This window comes from Salvia splendens, chromosome 6 (assembly GCF_004379255.2).
Source record: "Salvia splendens isolate huo1 chromosome 6, SspV2, whole genome shotgun sequence".
In the NCBI taxonomy this organism is placed as follows: domain Eukaryota; kingdom Viridiplantae; phylum Streptophyta; class Magnoliopsida; order Lamiales; family Lamiaceae; genus Salvia; species Salvia splendens.
This window is the reverse complement of record NC_056037.1, coordinates 3,120,539-3,140,567: the sequence shown is the minus strand read 5'-3', so window position 1 is coordinate 3,140,567 and position 20,029 is coordinate 3,120,539. Positions and strand designations below refer to the sequence as shown.

Here is a 20,029-nt window from a genome sequence, read left to right as displayed (position 1 = left end):
ATATGTTCAAAACTAATTTTTGCCTTTAATCTATTGTTAATTAGGATGTACAAAAAAATCACGTTTCTAGTGGCTTTCACCAATCTGTGAGAATGATTTTTTTTATCACATGGTTTGATATTTGATATTATTTGTTTATTAAATTCATAGAAAAATAATTAATAATGGAATGAACAATCATTCTGTTTTAGATTGATTGTTAGACTCATAGTTGCATAAGATCTCTAATCGATATTGTAATGAATATTCTAAACCTAGATATTATGTAAACGGATCGAATGATTGATGACACCGAAGTATTGTAGTATAAAATGGATCACAATGACTAAGTAATAACAACTGATGTTAAAAGAATTCGAACTTGACACCTCATACATCAATGTTTAAGCTCCTTGCCGCTAGTACAAAAGTTATGGACTTGTTCATAAGGTACTTTGACTTGTAAATATGTGTTAATTTTTTGTCATTCAAAACCATGACATATTAGGCAGTGGTGATCAACATATAAAACTGATCGATATTATTACTTATATAATATTGTCTCGACTATATCGAAATTGATATTATACCAGAAAAATACTGTATCATGATCAAGTTGATATTGTGCATAAGCTTAGGTAGTTAGAATTTGTTCCAATATAGTACTAATATTATATAACGTCATTTCAAAACTCTTAACACTCTTTAGAAAAATAAATAATTAAATTGAGCTATTACCAGTCTCAATTAATTAATAAACATAGAATATCTTAAACACAAAAAATGAATAAATCAAAAAGTAATTTTAATTATGTAATCTTGATTTGGATAATAAATTTATAGTATTAATCACGATAATACCACTAATTAAATAATGAAATGAATCAGTCTTTATCTAGAAGATGGTAGATTTAAAATCCCATATCGTGGGGATCTATACTTGTAAGTAAATTCAAATGTGCTCAATTCAATTCTTAATTTCTCAAGTTGTGTTATTTTCATTAATATAGAATATATGAATCAAGACGAGCAACAGCAATATTGGTAAAGTGGTGGATAACACTTTCCAGATACAAACCCTGACCTCTGGCAAAACCCATCGCAATCAGAGATATCTTCACATTTTCCTTGGCACTGAATTCCTTGACCTTCTATCACCCCACATTCTGCAAATCAAACAATTTTGTTAGAAAGAATAACAAATTATATATGATCATCACACTTGACTAACATTTTTAACCAATAGTAATTTGTTTTGTCTCATTGATATGAAAAAAATAATTAAGAAACTAAATAGATAGGTCAATATATTTACCGAGGGATATCAGCAAAAATGTTAGGACAAAGAGAGTTGCAAACTTCTTAGTGGTGAAACTGGGGGTTGCGTTCTCCATTTCTGCTCAATTTCGAATGATAATATGATTGTATACAACACAGTTTCAATGTATTACATATTTACATATATAGTTGTAAACGTGTAATTTGTAGTACAGTAACATTTAATTGCATTTGCCTTTAATAGAAAACAACAACATTACACAGATTATACATGCAATCGGATATTCGCATTTAATTGTATTTGCCTCTGATAGAAAATGGCTATGAATGTGATAATCAAAGCAACGGTCTTCTTTGACTAAGGTGATATATATGGAGTACTAATAAACAAATACAAAAGCATAAATATAATAATAACAGTAATAATACTAATAAACAAATCTGTCGCATAAATTTCCATCCTGATAATATTTTCCTTTGATTTCAATAACAAGTATTAGACTAAGATAGATAGCAAAGGAGCTTGAGCTTAAATTTCCTTACTAAGATACCTACTAATTAAATTAAGGCCGGATTTATTTGCAGTTTGGTGGAAAATTAATATGTACCATTATATAAATTCATATTGCACACTCTAAGTCAAATCCATATTTTACAAGTAATCTGGATAATCAGTTCATTAATTTATTTCTCATATTTAATTTAATTAAATATTCGTTAATAACTTAGTGTTTGTATACTTAAGTAATTGCGTCTTTTTGCTAATAGTAATAATAGTTCAAGAATATGATTTATTATATTGGAATGAATTTCGGTCGGTTTCATATAACAAATTCATTTTTTAAACACCTATAGGTGACATACTCAACTCGCCTTCTGTCATGACGTGATTGAATGCAATAACAATCGTAGCCCAACAAGACATTAATTATCATTACTCAAGATGCCACGATTCTTTTAGTTAAAAAAATCCTAACGTATGACAAATCAAAGTAATAAGTATATAATTAATGTCGTATATCGAATGTTATATAAATGATTAAAAAAATAACAATTAGTGAGATAAGATTTTTGTTAGTGTTTAGTAACCAGAGAGAAAAATTCTATCTCACTACTCATTATATTTAAGTGTCGTACCACACTAGTGCTATTTGTAATTCTAAGATTATGAAACTTAATATATTATACAGTACAACCATTTATAATAGGTAGTGTTTTTCCTATTAGGTTGCGAAATTCATAATATTTTAATTATGCAACGAGACCGTGTAAAATACATTTATTGAGCTGGCAACTTCTTATCCTACAAAATTAACATGTATTGACAACCAATCAGTACAACTTCAATACAACTAAATATTGTACACAATATAAAGATATATGGAGTAACTTTTTATGGTAGCCAGTTCTACTTTGGTAGTTATCCAACTTTGTTACCATCAATTTTTTTTTTCGTATTGATAAGTATCCTATATGTCAGTATTTTTTCTATACTAATTTTGGTGAAGATGTAGATGGTATGTTTTATAATGTACATTTAAATTTTAAGGAGACAAAATACGAGTTTGGAAACATATAGTACATGTATTTTTTGAGTATGAAATTGAAGAATTTTTTGTTGGCGTGCCTGATGAATCTGTCGCACCCGCTAATTGGCGCGAAAATTAAAATTGAAAAAAAATACTAAAAACAAAGGGTTAAAATACAAAAAAAGGAAGTGAAGCTGCGGTTTAGAGAGGGAGAGACAGAGGCGCAGCAAAAAATGAAGAACTCGACTTCAAGCTCAAAATCACAGGACCTGCTTGAAGCCATCAAAGCTTCCGAGGTGAGCTTCTTGCCAATTATGAACCATACCACAGTTCATTCCATTTTCAGATCTTATGAACGATTTTTTTTATTATATGCATTTATTTACATTTGTTAATTTCGCATTTCGTTACGGAAATTATAGTGCCTTGTGGTGAGTTTTCTTAGTAAGTCGGTTGTATTGCTTGATTATGTTAACAATTGTTGAATTCGCGATTTATTTTTATATCTTGCTGGAGAGCTTTATTTTTACTTCCTTCGAAATATGTAGTACCTTGTTCAATTTCCTTGGTGAGTTGGCTGTTGTAGTTATCTCGTAGAGTAGGATATTACAGTGCTAAAACTATTTTTACGCTTTGAGGTTTATATTGACATTGTAAATTGAGGTACCATGCCCTAGTTTAACTTTATTGATTAGTATCATAGTTGGCTGAATGTTAAAGTATCGGAGTGGAGCAATTTTATTTCATTTATTTAATTGCATCTGCGGATCAGCTTCACGATACTTGAAAATTTGAACACATACGCAGGTTGTTGAGGATCGGGTACGATTGCTCCAGGAATTGGAGGATATTGATGTCAACGAAAAGTCTTCCGTTAATTCTCTCATTGAAGCCCTAACAGTATCCTAATCATTCAGGCACCAATTCAATTTCATTGTTCAGCCTTTTTACTTTACTTCTAAGTCATAGCCTTGTAGATTTACCTATTCATTTGAGGTATGGAGTAGAAACGGAGTTCCCATTTCCATGCAATCAAGATTATATGTCTTAGTCTTCTATTTTGACAGCCTACAAAAGTGCTGTTGCCTCAGTAAGGAAAATGGTCGAAGTTACTTGACTTGATTACTAGAATTCCTGGTTATACTCGTATTTTATGGAACTAAACACATTTGGTGGAGGATCACCTCATTGCTAATGCATTACATATAGCTTCATATATTGGCAACTGTTAGATGTTAATCAGGAATCTAGTAAATTATTCTTTTCATATCATCTGAGTGTAGAACTATTTCTGTCTCTGGGTTGTGGTGGGCTCATATTGGAATTAAGGAATCTATAATACATCTGTTTCAAACACTTATATATTCTTCTTCAGTTTTAAATAAAGTAGTTCATCTGTTGATTCTAGTTAACTGTTTATTGGAGCTGGTCTTAGTTATGCCTCAACAATTTAGATATATTGGGAAGACTATACTTGTCTGGATATATCTCAGTGCACCTTGAATAAAACTATTTTACAAGTAGCTGCAAAATACTTTGAGACAGACATCTCAGGGTGCCTGATACAATTTCTGGCTCTAGGATCAAAAGTAAGCACTTAATTTCCCTGCAGAAATAGTATATTAAACTATCAGAAAATTCCAAGAGTAGCAATGTATGGCAGATAAATGATATGCAATTTTTGTCGTATCATCATTTTTAGGCAAATGTCTGGTGTAGAAAGCATTTACAAATGACTCTTATGTCTTTGGAAGACTCCCCAGAAGAAGAGCATTCTAGTTTCTTCTATCAGGTAACTGCTTGGTTTCATATTATTGCTAAATGCTACCTATTATTATGAGTCCTAATCTGAATATGCAGTCCGTAAGGACAAGTTCTCTCTAATTGAGTTGTTCTTGTAAGGTAGACAAGCTAGGATAAATAAAAGTGATATCTGATCTACTATTGAATGCAGTTTTTTCACCTCTTGAACTTGAACTTTGTGAAACTCCACACAGATTTTGGCGTTACTAGATCTTGGACTAGAGTCAATAGAGATAGACTGTTATTGGTTTATGATTTCTGCATCAATATCTCCAATCCATCCACGTCTTGGTCAGTCATCTCACTTTAACATCATACCAGTTACAAACACATTTCAAATCATGCAAGTATTTCCAACATGAATGGGAAATTCATTTTTTATTCTGTTTCATCTGGATTGGACTATGTCTGAGTTTGATTATAACCCATGTCAGTGTTACTTATCAAAATACTTGGGTGATGCAAGAATAAGACAAGGTTGCTGGAACATGTATTCTTTGTTTCCACATGTAGGCTGTAACTCTTGATTGGAGATCATGCACTTACACATATCCTATCAAAGTAGATTCTGCTAAGTTGCATATGTGCCAGATGCATTATTTTTTGCAGAAGGATGGTTTTCAAGCATCCAAAGGTCTGAAAGCCTAAATGAAATTTCCAGTTGCTTTTTTGGACCTTTTCTCCTTGCTTCTTTAATTACAACTTTTCAACATTCTGTTGGCCCCTGTTATTTTTACTGTTATTATTTCTGTATTACATTAATTTTGATGACAAGTGCATTTTCACCTAACTCATCAAGTTATAGCCATCAACTGTTTTTTGACATCTTTCAACTTCTTTTCAGTTAATTCTGGATTTACTTGGCTACTCTGCTGCTATTTATTCAGCTTTGGCAAGATATCCTATTTCTGTTAATAGAGAGTTGGTGGGCAGCCTAGAAAACTTTATTGCAGAACAGTTCACTCTGATGAAAGACTTGGTATCAGAAATAAAGGTAACAAGTGCATTTGACTATTACCTTCTGCCATTTTTTAACCATGTATTATGTATGTTCTTTAATCAGGAGAGATGTTTTGATCCTTTTTTAAGTAAAGTAGGACCTTCGTTTCACAATACCAAATCCAGTACATTCTAGTTGTTTAACAGCCTTCTGGAATTCTTTGTTAGCAACTCTCTTCAAGGATTACGTCGGTGGAATTTACTTCTCGTTTACCCATCTTTCTTGTTTCATCCGAGACACAAATAAGTTTGCAGCCAAAGCATTCATCATGCATATTTCACTTTTTAGATTGCGTCTTCATGCATATATTGCAGTAACATCTGATCTCTATTATTTTTGCACTTCTATGTTGCTCTACAGAGGATTAATGTTCTAGGTCCAGAGCTACTGAAGGCAGCACAGATGACTGTAGATGCTGCAACTCGGTTATGCAAGGTATACTGCAATGGTGTGGACTGGGATATTTACCGTGCAAAAACTGAAAATGAAAGTTTAAGAGACTGTAGAGTGACTGAAAATGGTGACCATGTTGTTCATGTAACCAATTGCACAATTAAAAAGTTATGTGAGTTGGGCACTGCAGCAGCTAGCGACGGAGGCAGTCTTGTGAGTCTACTTAACATGTCATGGAAAGGTGTAGTTTCTCTGCTTCAGTTTGGTAGGGGGTCTTTAGCAACAAAGGTGAATATAACAGATATTATTATGAACCTGATTTCATTGGCCAGTGAATCATTGAGATGTGCTGCTGACACTTGGTCATCTTCTACAAAGGAAGAAGTCTCTGTGGCAGAGGCCAAAAGGAGTTTCCTTCCAGTCAAGTTTTATCTAATAAATGCAGTAAGAATTGTTTCACAATACCAAAGCCAAGCCTTCTTGGTGTACAAGGAGATAGCAATGTTGGTTGTTATGATATTAACCTTCAGAATTGCACTAAGCATGGTGGAAAGGTTGAAATCTGCAAGCGAAGTACTGGCAGAAATTTTGGAGCCGACATCCTTGCACTTACTCAACACTTTGTTATACTCAGCTCTGGTAAAGCAAGAAGACAAGCTCCAAATTTTGGACTGGCTGTTTAGTAACAGAGGCGACATGAGTTCTGTGACTGTTGGCATTAGCAGCTGCCATAATTCGTTAGATGTGATATTTACCATAAGTTCCAATGACTTGAACAAGGAAAGGATTTTCTTTCTGGGCCGAGTTGCCTTATTTCTTAGTCTTGTCTTGTGTGCTCCTGATCTCGAAGATGACATCAGAATTGGCATTGCCAGAAAGCTTGGATGGCTTTTGGATACACTTGTATATGAAGATGTTTATTGTTCTATTCTTGTTTTGCGGACTCCTTTAAACAGTAGCCAAAACCATGAATTGGCTTACCAACCTATGGTTTGTGCTGTACTCCATGCACTTAAGACATTCATGATTGTGGTCTCTTCAAGTCAGGCATGGGATGAAGTAGAGTCGTTCCTCAGTGAAAACCTTTTCCATCCTCACCATCTGTGTTGGGATGTTGTCACTGAACTTTGGTGTTTTGTCCTTAGGCATGCCGAGCGCAGTATGGTGAACGATGTCATCGATAAACTATGTTCACTATTGATGCTAACATCGCAAGAATCAGCACTGCTTCCTCATAGCTCTCTGCGAAAAACTGCAAGACTTATCTGCACAATTGTTACTTACGGACCAGAATTCTTGGCTGATCAAGTTTATGGTAGGATATTTGACAACACCACATCTCAACATGTATTGAATGTGCATGCAAGTCTGCACATGGAAGGTTTTCCCCTGAATATGCTTTCAGAAAAGAAAAGAAGCATTGCCAAACAGAGAATTGTGACTGAATATTATGACTTCCTGGAGAGCTTCGAAGATGTCTCACCAAGAGAAAGTTCTGTTTATGGTGCTCCTGTCTTTGCTCTCCGTGCTGCTTTGCAGTTTCTGTAAGTACATTATATTAAGACTCAATCTACATGTTACGAAAGCACTCTTGAGCACACACTACCTATTCGTGCCCCCTTTTCCCCTTTATTTTAGATAATTCTGAAAGCCTTTGGTTGATTATGTTTAGCCAGGTAAGCCTGTCCGATACTGACATGAAGACTGTGAAGTTCTTGATTGCTATTGTTTGTAAGTACAGAACTTCCTCCGACAATGCAATCAAGGATGGGTACCGAATGCTTCTTGGTGAACTGCTAGGGATCATATCTAACCTGAAGCATTTATACTCATTTGATGAAATGGAAGAAGTTATTTTGGAGCTCCAGAACCTCTTTATTTCGAGACCTTCTTTCTCAGATGACCAACTCTTCCTATGCAAACCTAATCTAGTTTGCTTCATGACTGGCCTTGGTCATATGAAATTACCAGACAGTGATGACAGTGCGAGAAGTTCGGCTGCATGTGAACTATATCAAATGGTACTCAGGGAGAGGCACTGGGCTTTTGTTCACTTAGCTATCACTGCATTTGGGTATTTTGCTTCTCACACTTCCTGTGATGAACTCTGGAGGTTTGTGCCACAAGATGCTGCCCTGTCTTTTGATTTGCAGAGGGGAAGTGAAACCGACCAAGATAGATTCATGTCGGAGTTGAAGGCAGTTCTGGAGAAGGATATGGCATGTCCAACAATACAAGCTAGTCCCGATCAGATCGCATTGCTAGTGAAAGAAGGTCAAGTGCTGAAGGAAATTTGTAGGGACAGTGTGAAATGTGCTCCAGTGGTGACATTATGTGATATGATGGATGTTGACAATGAGAAACAGCCTAGCAAGAAAAGGAAATTCCCTAGCGAAATCTCAAGAGGAGTTGAACTGCTACAGAGCGGCTTGAAGATTATGCTAGATGGCCTTTCCGATTGGCAACAGAATCAACCCGACTCAAGTGAAGCTCGTGAAAAGTTTTTGAACCATTTCAGCTGTCTTGAAGATGTGGTAGCACACTTAGCTAAACTTGCTGATAGTAGCTGAGAGTCTGCAGTCTGAACACAAAAAATTCAACGATGTTACGGAGCCAAGAAGCACTTGTCTTTAGACAGGTATATTACACCTTCATGTGTTTATGTTAATAATTGATTTGCAAGCTGATTTATTATCATTTCGTCTTGAAAGATGAAAGAAGAAAATCTTATACTTATGTTCCTTAGTTGGTTACATTCTAGATTCTTTATCCTTTTGGCTAGTGTCCTAGTTTGAATATCCATCTAACCACAGTAGTGAAAATTTCACATCATAAAATTTGAAAATAATACTACCAAACAACAGTACTTCAGTGTATGGTAGCAAATAAATTGCTAGTGGCAACTACAGAAGCTACCGCACTGAATATGCTTGTAGCCTTTCGTAGCTTATTTTGCATTTTAGCGACAATAATTTTATTAGTATTCTAGGCCACAGATAAATAAATAAGTACTCATAATCTTTTGGTTTAAGAGTGACATTGATATGACTCAAGAATACAAAGTGGTTGTAATATTTGCTCCCCATGATCAGTGGTCATGCGTTCTTTGACCACTGTTGATTCATATGTGTATGAGAAATTCATTCTGGACGGAGGTGGGGTTTTGGTTATTTGACAGGGAAATATAACATGTTTCACCCTATGCTGAATTAATATGATGTCACATCGATGTCTATAATTATATTATCTCTCAAAAACAGTTAATTGTCTGACTACACTTCCAGTAGTAGAAATCTCAACCACGACAAAAATTACATTTTCTCACCGCACGATCGGATTACAAATTACAATCCTCATAGGATTGCAAGATTATCACCACAATCATGTTTCACACTTTACACAAATAATGTCATCTCAAATTCACCCAATATATGAATCTACTTATGAAAAGTACAACCTCCCAATGCAGTCGACGAAGTCTAAACAGTGAAAGCCCAAAATGCGGTGGTTCTCTTCCTCATCAGCTGCGCGGTGGTTCTCAAAGTCTTGCATGACCTCCACTAATACACTCTCGTATATAGTCATATATTTGTGCTTGTAGCTTAACCATATGGAACAACCACTTCCACTTATATCAATTTTGTTTGAAAAAGGAAGCACTTTTTTGCTTTTGGCTTTGAGAACTTTGATAAGGAGATTTTCATGTAATCAGAAGTTATGGATAAAAATTTTGAATCTTAATCAATTCATGTTGAAATAAAAGTCAATGTAGGCGGAATCATTTCAATATCTGTTTTTATGCCAAAAATTGTCATATTTTTGTTTCAATATTTCCTAGTGTTTATTAAAGAGAGAATAAAGTAGAAGAAATAATTCAAAAGAAAATAAAGTTTAAGAGATAGGAGTATTAAATTATTTTTGTAATAAAATAGAAATACTGACCACAAAAAAAATTAATACTCGCCATACAGGATTTAGCCACGATAGGGGAAATTATAGTTAGGTGTAAAAATATTAATACACAAATGAATAAATATAAAAATTACTATAGTAATAAAATATACATTATTTATACTAGTATATAATAATATAATGACAAGGGAAGAATGGAGAGGGCTTCCGTCTTTTGGCGGTTGTCTTCAAAAGGAAGACAAATTTTAAAAAAAATAAATACTCAATTATAAAATACTCCTACATGATTCAATTATAATGGAACAATAAAAAAGAAATTCGACCACAAAGAAAATGAATAAAACTCCACAAAGGATTTAGTCACTAGTTAGTAGCACATGATGACCAATCTAATCTTAATATATTTGTGAAAAAAATTATCGTAATTCTGAAACAATGTATTCGAAATAAGACGGGTTGAATAAATAGTTTTATTATATTTTTTTACTAATTTCTAATTTATGGCAATTTGTATATATTTTAGTTTAAAGTTAATTTACAATAAGATTTGATTTTCAAATTTGAGAATGCAAATCGAATCATGACTAAACTAATCATCATAATAAAGAAAAACATCGATTTTTAATATTTTTAGCTTGGTTGTATGGTTTTGGACTTGGTGGCAAGCTAATGAAAAATGCTTGAAAAATAGAACAGTTTTTTTTATTATTTTCTTTTGAATTTCAAGACACTCCACTTCCACTATCTAGCGAATCTTATAGAATAACCATAATAGTATATTACTAATATAATTGATGTATCATGTACGTATGTAACACATTATAAAATTTAATGGAAAGTGTTTTTTAAGGAATATACATAAAGCGAAATTATATGTGATATAATTGGATTTATATAGAAAAAACAAAATTTCATAAGATTTGGCCCAAATAAAAAATATAGTACCACGTAGGACTACGGTATATTAATTAGCACATCATATCTCAATTAGTTTCTTGGTAGCCAAGTCATACATACCCTAAAACTTGTTCTATAAATTTAGCCGTTATATATTTTCCAAGTATCAATAATTAATACTACTAGTGTAAAACATATTTTCACCATGCTTCGATTAGTTTCTACCTCTGCAGTTGCCTCACACTTCCTTTCCACCGTCGCCGGCCGCTCTAAACTCATCGGAGCCATAAATTCCGAAATCGAAGCCATTGAATTGGATATCATGAAAAGAGTAATCTATTTATCCTTTCCGTTTGAGTACTCTATTTATTACTACAAATGAATTAATTATATGCATATTTTTTGCAGAGGGCGGTGCCGGACGATCTCCCGTTTGCGATTGAAGATGACGATAAGTACTGCCACGTCATGCTAACAAGGGAGTTGGGCCCAGAGAAAATCGAGGTCACCGTGAACCCGGCCCACGATGATGGCGACGGCGACCCGCCATGCGTTCGCATAAACGTGTCTATCTCTAAAGAGGACAAGGGAACATTGGACGTGGGAGCTAATGTTTCTAGTGATGAAATTTTGGTTGATAAAATAGCATTTAGTGAGGCCAATAGCTACATTCCCTCTCTGAGATTGAAATTGGAGGGTGAATTGCAGGATGCTATGAGTAATTTTGTCAAAGTTAGAGGTATTGAGATATCGAGTGTTGGTTTCTTGTACAATTATATGTTGGAGAAGCGCAACCGATGGCCTACAATTTGGGTTCCCCCAACAAAGCCTGAAACTGATGACCTCAAAAATTTGCTTCAATTTGTTGAGGATTGGTAGACTTTTTTTATTATTCTAGTAGTATTTGATTTGATGTACCACTTTTTCAGTTGACAAGAAGTCAAGAACAGTAATGGGAGAGAAATATGCTTTGCTTTTGAAATTGATAAGTTTCAGAGTTAATTAACTGTAAGGTTGACTTTATGATATCAAATTATGATGTTATTTTACAATCTGACATATAAACAAAAAGTAATTTACTAATTAGTATAAACAAATTTAAACTAATAGTAAAATAGGGGTGTGTCATAATGTAAACAAAATGCATTCAAAAGAGAATCTAAGAGCAACCCCTCAAAGATTGAAAAATTCTATTCGATGTAAATATTGATTAAGATGTAGACGGTAGTAAGTTAGTTAAATAACAACAATATTTAACTGCTCAATTCTTTAATTAATTCGATGATAGTAACATGTAATGTGTAGATATAAACTTTTACTCGAAACAAGAAAAGTCATTGATCACGATCCAATACCTTCACACCTACACGATCAACGAAGCGTTTCCGTTTTTGATATATAGAGCTCAACATTTGACACCAGCACGATCAAGGCGTAATCCAAAACTTTAATATGGAGAAAAATAAAGAATTACTCATTTCATTCTACAAAGTTTGTCTTATTTTTCTATTTCGTTCATTCCACAAAATTTGTTATATTCCACTAACTTTTTTAACTCAATTTTCATTACATTTTTTTCAAATTTGTGCACGGTCAAAATGTGATAAAATTTATAGGACCGGGGGAGCAGATGTAATCTGCTACGGAGCTACCACATCTTAGTAATGCTTTCATACCTTAGTACGGAACTATCAGAATATAATTAACAAAAACGCTATGCAATTTAATAGATTTCCTTGTTTTACTCGACAGAATATAGCATCACGATTCTCAATTTATTATAAAAAATTAATACTAGTACTCAAACTATCCCATTAAAAATAATTCAAAAGTTACTAAATAATACATTTATTTTTATGATTTAAAATGCATTAAAATCCTCAAAATCTTTCCATTAATGTTTCTTGCCTACGAAGGCAAACTCAATGTAGATCTCTTTCTTGCCTACCAAGCCAAACTAAAACCCTAACGCATCCCATCCTCTCTCTATAAATATAAGGCCAATCAATTTCACAATTAATTAATTAATTACCACATCAATAACCAAGATGTTTCGCGCCGTAGCTGCTTCTTCTTCTCGCAAATTACTATTCGGCAACGGCCGTCGTTTCTCATCCGCCGCCGCAGCTCACAGCATGCTCGTCAATGCCTTGGATTCCAAAATCAAACACATTACTCAAATGGTAAAATTAATTACTATCGATTTCTTTTTTTGTAAACTAACTTATAATTAAGTGTTTGCACTTTAATCACTGTTTAATTAGAGGCCAGAGGCCCCAGCCGAGTTCCCTTTCAAAATAGAACACAATTTCGGCGGCTACGTCAGCATGACGAGGGAGCTCGCCGGAGAGGAAATCGAGGTCAGGCTGGTTGACGAAAAACACAAGGATAAGAGTGTTTCTGATTCCTCTTCCGTGGATTTGAAAATTGAAATCTACAAAGCAGATGGAAAATCTATGAATTTTGCGGCGACTGCTTCTGCTGATGAAATTGTGATTCAGAAATTGACTACCAAGGATGGTGATAATAATGTCGTCTGCTCTCAGCTCTGCATCGAGTGAGTTGTTTATTTATTAATTAATTTTGTTTGTGTTTTTCGATAATTAATTTATAAATGTGTGTATATAGGCCGGAGAGTGAGTTGCAGAAGGCGTTGGGAGAGTTTCTCCACGCAAGAGGGATTGAGAAATCGATTGGTGGATTTTTGTACGATTATACGATGTGGAATTCGCAAAAATCTGACCAACTTGACGTGGAACAATTGGTGAAGCTCAAGAATGTTGTTACCAATTGGTGACTTCTAGACGCTAGTGATTTAATCAGCTTGGATTTGTTTCATTTGCTTTTTGTTTGAATATTTTTGTTGAAGAATTCATGTCTTTCTATTTTCTTCAATGAAGTCTAAAAATTGTGTCCTTTTCATTTAATTTTAAATTTTAAAAATGAATTAACATATAGTAACATTGCCCTTATAGAATAGTTTAGGAAGTGATTATGATAAGCACATAATTCAATTTTTGGAGTCTTGTTTTTAGAAATAATAATAATAATAATAATAATAATAATAATAATAATAATAATAATAATAATAATAATAATAATAATAATAATAATAATAATAATAATAATAATAATAATAATGATGATGATGATGATGATGATGATGATGATGATGATGATGATGATGATGATGATAAGAAGAAGAAGAAGATTGTCAAGCTCTATCATTTGAGTCATCCGTCTAGTAACAAAATGATTGAATAAAGAAGTCGATGTAACTAGTGGCGGATTCAAAGAGAATCTTATATGGTGCCTTTGTTATATATGACCAAATGAATGGCTTGTGATTGAAAGAAAGAGAATCTCATACTTTCACTCTGTATTTTCTCTGCAGAGGATGGTGGTTTTACTCAGTGCTCATACATGTCCTCAACCACAACCCATTTCCAGAAATAGCATGCTCAAATTAATTAGTTTTTGTCACTACATCATGTGCCAACACCAATCATTTCAGTAGACCTTCTGATTTTCAATTGCTTCTCTTCAAATTATTACACAACAATCCTATCTTTGAACATCACAAGAGAGTTAGAGAGTGTCCTCTTGCAGTAAAAGTCTCTGTCACACCACTCTACACATCAACTCATTTACACACACACACACACACACACATTCATTGAACAGCTCAGATTTAGCAGAGATGATGCAGTTTGAAGAGGGGAACACATCGAACTCTGCAGTCAAAAATCTTGAAGCGAAGGGCAAGAGCAAGAACAAGAGGAAGAGGGCGAAAGCCAGCAAGACTAGTGAAGAGGTCGAGAGGCAGAGGATGACTCATATCGCGGTGGAGAGGAACTGGAGGAAGCAAATGGACGAGCATCTTCAAATGCTGAGGGCCCTCATGCCGGCCTACTATGTCCACAGGGTACTAACTAACAACTCTATTTCCTATTTTTGTCACCAAAAATTAAATAATTTCAATGAAACATATATTCAAAACATGATATTGTAATGTAGGGAGATCAGGCTTCTATAGTTGGTGCAGCAATTGAATTTGTGAGAGCTGCAACAACTCCTCCAATGCCTTGAATCAGTTCATCATCATGAACAACAACCACCACCGTTGATCCTGCCTCCAACACTTGATAACCATGATCAGACGGCTGGGAGCAAGTCTTGGTTGGCAGAGGTTGAAGTGAGGCTCTCGGGGCTGTTTGGGATGATCAAGATTCTGTCGGGAAGGCGGCGTGGACAGATCACCAAGAATATCTCTGCAGTTGAGTGTTTGCATCTTCATATTCTTCAAACTCACATTACTACCATTGAACAACTTGTTGTCTGCTCTTTCAGTGTCAAGGTATGTTAGGAATCGGAGTTCCGGTTCAATCTAATAACCCAAAAATTGTAATAACAAAGACAAGAGAAAGAAATATAAATTGGACAGTGGACACAAGAATTTACGTGGTTCGGTCAATGCGACCTACGTCCACGGCCGGAGGAGAAAATTTCACTAATAATGTGGGGATGATTACAAAAGGCTAACACCAATATTTTAGGATAATGGAATTAGAAAGCCTAAGCTACAAAAGAGAGAAGAAGGCAGAAGCTTTGAAGCTTTGTTCTGAAGTAGTAGTGGTGCTACACCAAAGGCATTCTCCCATGCTCCTTTTATAGGCAAAAATGGTTGAAGAGAAAGTCCACAATGTGTGCTCCAAAAATATCACGTACACACTCACAAATCTCCACATATATGACTTGCATTTCAGCAAGAAATAAGGAGCCATAATCTTCAGAAGACAAAGCTGTTATGCCTAAGTCAAAAAGGTAAGGCTAAGCATTTAAGGCATAGCCACCCTACAAATCTCCACCTTGACTTAAATGCAAAATACTAGTGATTTTTTTTTTTTATCAACTCCGGCAGAGCCCCAACGGGCTAATTCACCAATTCTGAAAGACCGATCAAGTCCAAGCATTGCTTGAACTTGTTCACCGGAAGGGCTTCGTAAACATATCAGCAGGATTGTCCTTGGTGTTGATCTTCTGAACAAGGACCTTCTTATCTGCAATGACATCACGAATAAAGTGATACTTAACGTCAATATGCTTAGTCCTCTCATGATACATCTGATCTTTAGTCAAATGAATTGCACTTTGACTATCACAAAAAATGGTAGTAACGCTTTGTTGTAGAGTTAATTCACCGAATAAGCCTCTCAACCATAATGTTTCTTTGATTGCCTCAGTAACCGCCATATATTCTGCTTCGGTGGTAGACAACGCCACCACATGTTGTAAAGTAGCTTTCCAGCTAATTGCACAACCTCCAATACAAAATACATAACCTGTAAGAGACCTGCGTTTATCGAGATCACCGGCGTAGTCTGAATCTACAAAACCAACCAATGTATTATCGTTTCTACCAAACTCTAAACAAGTGTTCAAAGTACCCTTCAAGTATCTGAGAATCCACTTCACCGCTTGCCAATGTTCTTTTCCTGGGTTAGCCATATACCTGCTAACAACACTAACAGCTTGTGAAATATCAGGACGAGTACAAACCATTGCATACATAACACAACCAACCGCCCTAGAGTAGGGAACTCGTGCCATATAATCCTCTTCTTCTTTCGATGTTGGTGACTGAGCAGCAGATAGCCTAAAATGGCTAGCAAGAGGAGTACTTACCGGTTTGGCATCGTGCATGCCAAATCTCTCCAAAACTTTCTTAAGGTAATTCTCCTGGGTCAGGAATAACTTACCAACTCCCCTGTCACGTCTAATCTCCATACCAAGAATCCTTTTAGCTGCTCCCAAATCTTTCATCTCAAATTCACCACTTAACAAGGCCTTTAATTGATGAATTTCTGCAAGATTCTTAGCCGCAATGAGCATGTCATCAACATATAACAATAAGTAAGTAAATGAGCCATCATTCAACTTCCTGAAGTAAACACAACTATCATACTTGCTCCTGGAGAAACCATGACCCAACATAAAAGAATCGAACCTTTTATACCATTGTCTTGGAGATTGTTTTAATCCATACAAGGATTTCTTTAGCAAACATACCTGATCTTCCTTTCCTTCAACTTCAAAACCTTCAGGTTGCTTCATATAGATTTTCTCATCTAATTCACCATGTAAGAACGCTGTCTTGACGTCAAGCTGTTCTAGCTCTAAATCATACATGGCCACCAATGCAAGTAGTACACGAATAGAGCTATGTTTAACAACAGGTGAGAAAACGTCATTAAAATCTACACCTTGTACCTGACTGAAGCCCTTTGCAACCAATCGTGCTTTATACCTTGCATCCTCAACACCTGAAGCAACTTCCTTCTTCTTGAAGACCCATTTGCATCCGACTATTTTCTTACCCTTCGGCGGCTGCACAAGAGTCCATGTACCATTTTTGTGCAGAGATTCCATTTCTTCATTCATAGCTACCACCCATTTATCTGAGTGTGCACTTTGGATCGCTTCCAGATAAGTGGAAGGTTCACCATCTCCACTTGTTTCTTGTGCCACTGTTAAAGCGTATGAAGCTACATCAACGTACCTTTGTGGTAGTCGAATATCTCTTCTTGGTCGGTCTCTAGCTATGGAATATTCTTGCTCCACACGTTCATCTTCAAAGAGATCTGGATCTATTTCATTTTCTTGATCCATCCCTCTAGTAGAAGAGTTTTGAGAAGAATCTGAAGTATCTATCTCTAACTCCACATCACTTTGTTCACTACCCCCCTTTCCTAAATTACAAGGATTACAAGACTCATTTCTAGAATACAACATGGAGGCTTCGTCAAATGTTACATCTCTACTAATTACAAATTTGGGTGAATTGGGATCAGGACAATATAATCTATATCCTTTCACCCCTGAAGCATAACCAAGGAAAATACATTTCTTAGCTCTAGGCTCTAATTTTCCCTCGTTTACATGCATATAAGCATGACACCCAAAAATTTTCAAATTAGAGTAATCAGCAGGATTACCTGACCAAATTTCCTCAGGAGTCTTGAAATCAAGAGGAGCACAAGGAGCGCGGTTGACAATGTAGCATGCAGTAGCGATGGCTTCTGCCCAAAAATCTAAAGTCAACCCGGCATTAGAGATCATACATCGAGCTCTCTCCAAAAGAGTCCGATTCATGCGCTCGGCCACACCATTTTGTTGAGGTGTCATCCTGACCGTGCGGTGTCGAGCGATTCCTTCATTCTTGCAAAATTCGTTGAATTCGCTTCCACAAAATTCCAAGCCATTATCAGTCCGTAACCGCTTGATGTGTTTTCCTGTTTGCTTTTCAATCAATATTTTCCAATGTTTAAATGTTAGGAAAACATCACTTTTCTGTTTAAGAAAATAGACCCAAACTTTCCTCGAATAATCATCAATGAAAGTTAACATATATCGGGCACCACCTTTAGAGGGTATGCGAGAAGGACCCCACAAATCAGAATGAATGTAATCCAAAGTACCTTTTGTTTTATGATCAGCTGGTGTTTTGAAGCTAACTCTCTTTTGCTTCCCAAAAACACAGTGCTCACAAAATTCCATCTTACCTGTACTTTGACCACAAAGGAGGCCTCTCTTACTTAACAAGGTTAAGCCTTTCTCGCCCATGTGCCCAAGCCGCATATGCCACAATCTTGTGGTATCAGCTTTTGGAGTAGTAGAGACTGCAACAACACCTGTAACAGTAGATCCCTGCAAAACGTACAAGTTTCCAGACCTGCAAGCTTTCATCACAATAAGAGCACCTTTGGTTATCTTTAAAACTCCACCTTCAGCCGAGAACCTGCACCCTTGTGCATCAAGGGTACCTAAAGAGACAAGATTTCTCTTCAAGTCCGGAACATGTCTAACATTAGTGAGTGTTCGGATAATACCGTCAAACATCTTGATTTGAACTGCACCTTTACCAACAACCTTACAGGGGGAGTTATTTCCCATCAAAACATATCCACCATCATAAGATTCATAAGTAGAAAAACAATCTCGGTTAGGACAAATGTGGTAAGAACAGCCCGAATCTAAGATCCACTCATCACTAGACCTCACAACATTTGCCGAGGCAATAAAGACAGTTCCATCACTTTCATCTGCAGCTACACTAGCTTCGCCAGTGTTATTGTTCTGGTTAATGTTATTTTTCTCCTTATTTTTCAATTTAAAACAGTCAGCCTTGATGTGCCCTTTCTTCTTGCAGTAATTACATTTTTTATTTGCATGCTTGGATTTTGACTTTCCTTTAGATCTATTTTCAAAATCTTTACTCTCTGGTCTACCCCGCACAAATAATCCCTCTGCCTGACCACTACTGGATTCCCCTGTGATGTCCCTATCTATCTGCTCTTTTGACTTTAAAGCAGATTTGACACTACTATATGAGATGGTATCTTTCCCATAAATCATAGTATCCCGAAAATGTTTTAACGATGGGGGAAGGGAACACAATAATAGTATGGCCTGATCTTCTTCACTAACTTTAACATCTACATTCTCCAAATCAATAATGACTGAGTCAAATCTATCTAGATGAGAGATTATAGATGTACCTTCTGTCATTCTCAAGCTATACAGCTTCTGTTTCAGATAAAGCCGATTTTCCATGGTCTTCTTCATGTAAATCGCTTTCAATGAATCCCACATTCCTTTTGCTGTCGTCTCTGCAGCAACTTCCGCCAAAACCTCATATGCGAGATTTAATATGATTCCCGATCTGGCCCGCTTGTCCAACTCTGCAAACTCCTGCAGCGTCATCTCTGATGGCTTCTCCTCAACTCCCTGGAGTGCCAGCTCACAACCGTCCTGAATGAGGATGGCCTCCATCTTGAGTCGCCACATTGAAAAGTTAACATTTCTGTCAAACTTTTCAATTGACGTCTTTGTTATTGTCATGGCTATAGATTATTTCAGAACCGGAAAACCGGCTCTGATACCAGTTTGTTAGGAATCGGAGTTCCGGTTCAATCTAATAACCCAAAAATTGTAATAACAAAGACAAGAGAAAGAAATATAAATTGGACAGTGGACACAAGAATTTACGTGGTTCGGTCAATGCGACCTACGTCCACGGCCGGAGGAGAAAATTTCACTAATAATGTGGGGATGATTACAAAAGGCTAACACCAATATTTTAGGATAATGGAATTAGAAAGCCTAAGCTACAAAAGAGAGAAGAAGGCAGAAGCTTTGAAGCTTTGTTCTGAAGTAGTAGTGGTGCTACACCAAAGGC

At 35.7% G+C, this 20,029-nt stretch overlaps 3 protein-coding genes and 1 pseudogene across 4 annotated transcripts; all 4 read left to right on the top strand.

Moving 5' to 3' along the window:
- Nucleotides 1–2,874: 2,874 nt before the first annotated feature.
- Nucleotides 2,875–9,525, top strand: LOC121808507. 2 transcript variants are annotated; one of them, XR_006052222.1, is made up of 8 exons: nucleotides 2,875–3,082; nucleotides 3,594–3,686; nucleotides 4,241–4,375; nucleotides 4,489–4,578; nucleotides 5,434–5,583; nucleotides 5,950–7,526; nucleotides 7,655–8,620; nucleotides 9,452–9,525. XR_006052222.1 is itself a non-coding variant. In XM_042209037.1 (7 exons), exons 1-7 carry the CDS (start codon nucleotides 3,020–3,022, stop codon nucleotides 8,550–8,552), a joined length of 3,006 nt encoding a protein of 1,001 aa, XP_042064971.1. In that variant the 5' UTR covers nucleotides 2,875–3,019; the 3' UTR covers nucleotides 8,553–8,718. The 2 variants fall into 2 exon arrangements, 1 of the variants encoding a protein (XP_042064971.1); XM_042209037.1 differs by lacking the exon at nucleotides 9,452–9,525 and having other exon boundaries at nucleotides 7,655–8,718.
- Nucleotides 9,526–10,993: 1,468 nt separating this feature from the next.
- LOC121808522 (uncharacterized protein At2g39795, mitochondrial-like) lies at nucleotides 10,994–11,735 on the top strand. The gene is made up of 2 exons (XM_042209060.1): nucleotides 10,994–11,122; nucleotides 11,200–11,735. Exons 1-2 carry the CDS (start codon nucleotides 10,997–10,999, stop codon nucleotides 11,668–11,670), a joined length of 597 nt encoding a protein of 198 aa, XP_042064994.1. The 5' UTR covers nucleotides 10,994–10,996; the 3' UTR covers nucleotides 11,671–11,735.
- A 1,066-nt stretch (nucleotides 11,736–12,801) lies between these two features.
- Nucleotides 12,802–13,718, top strand: LOC121808521. Its single transcript, XM_042209059.1, has 3 exons — nucleotides 12,802–12,974; nucleotides 13,056–13,348; nucleotides 13,420–13,718. Exons 1-3 carry the CDS (start codon nucleotides 12,840–12,842, stop codon nucleotides 13,586–13,588), a joined length of 597 nt encoding a protein of 198 aa, XP_042064993.1. The 5' UTR covers nucleotides 12,802–12,839; the 3' UTR covers nucleotides 13,589–13,718.
- Nucleotides 13,719–14,106: 388 nt separating this feature from the next.
- On the top strand, nucleotides 14,107–15,752 carry LOC121808523 (annotated as a pseudogene).
- Nucleotides 15,753–20,029: the final 4,277 nt, after the last annotated feature.

Bases quoted from the DNA above. Each gene is read 5' to 3' on its own strand.
- LOC121808507 (XM_042209037.1), top strand. From the start codon at position 3,020: ATGAAGAACTCGACTTCAAGCTCAAAATCACAGGACCTGCTTGAAGCC. The intron at 3,083-3,593 runs GTGAGCTTCTTG...ACACATACGCAG, and splicing joins AAGCCATCAAAGCTTCCGAG to GTTGTTGAGGATCGGGTACG. The intron at 4,579-5,433 runs GTAACTGCTTGG...ACTTCTTTTCAG, and splicing joins ATTCTAGTTTCTTCTATCAG to TTAATTCTGGATTTACTTGG.
- LOC121808522 (XM_042209060.1), top strand. From the start codon at position 10,997: ATGCTTCGATTAGTTTCTACCTCTGCAGTTGCCTCACACTTCCTTTCC. The intron at 11,123-11,199 runs GTAATCTATTTA...TATTTTTTGCAG, and splicing joins AATTGGATATCATGAAAAGA to AGGGCGGTGCCGGACGATCT.
- LOC121808521 (XM_042209059.1), top strand. From the start codon at position 12,840: ATGTTTCGCGCCGTAGCTGCTTCTTCTTCTCGCAAATTACTATTCGGC. The intron at 12,975-13,055 runs GTAAAATTAATT...CTGTTTAATTAG, and splicing joins TCAAACACATTACTCAAATG to AGGCCAGAGGCCCCAGCCGA. The intron at 13,349-13,419 runs GTGAGTTGTTTA...GTGTGTATATAG, and splicing joins TGCTCTCAGCTCTGCATCGA to GCCGGAGAGTGAGTTGCAGA.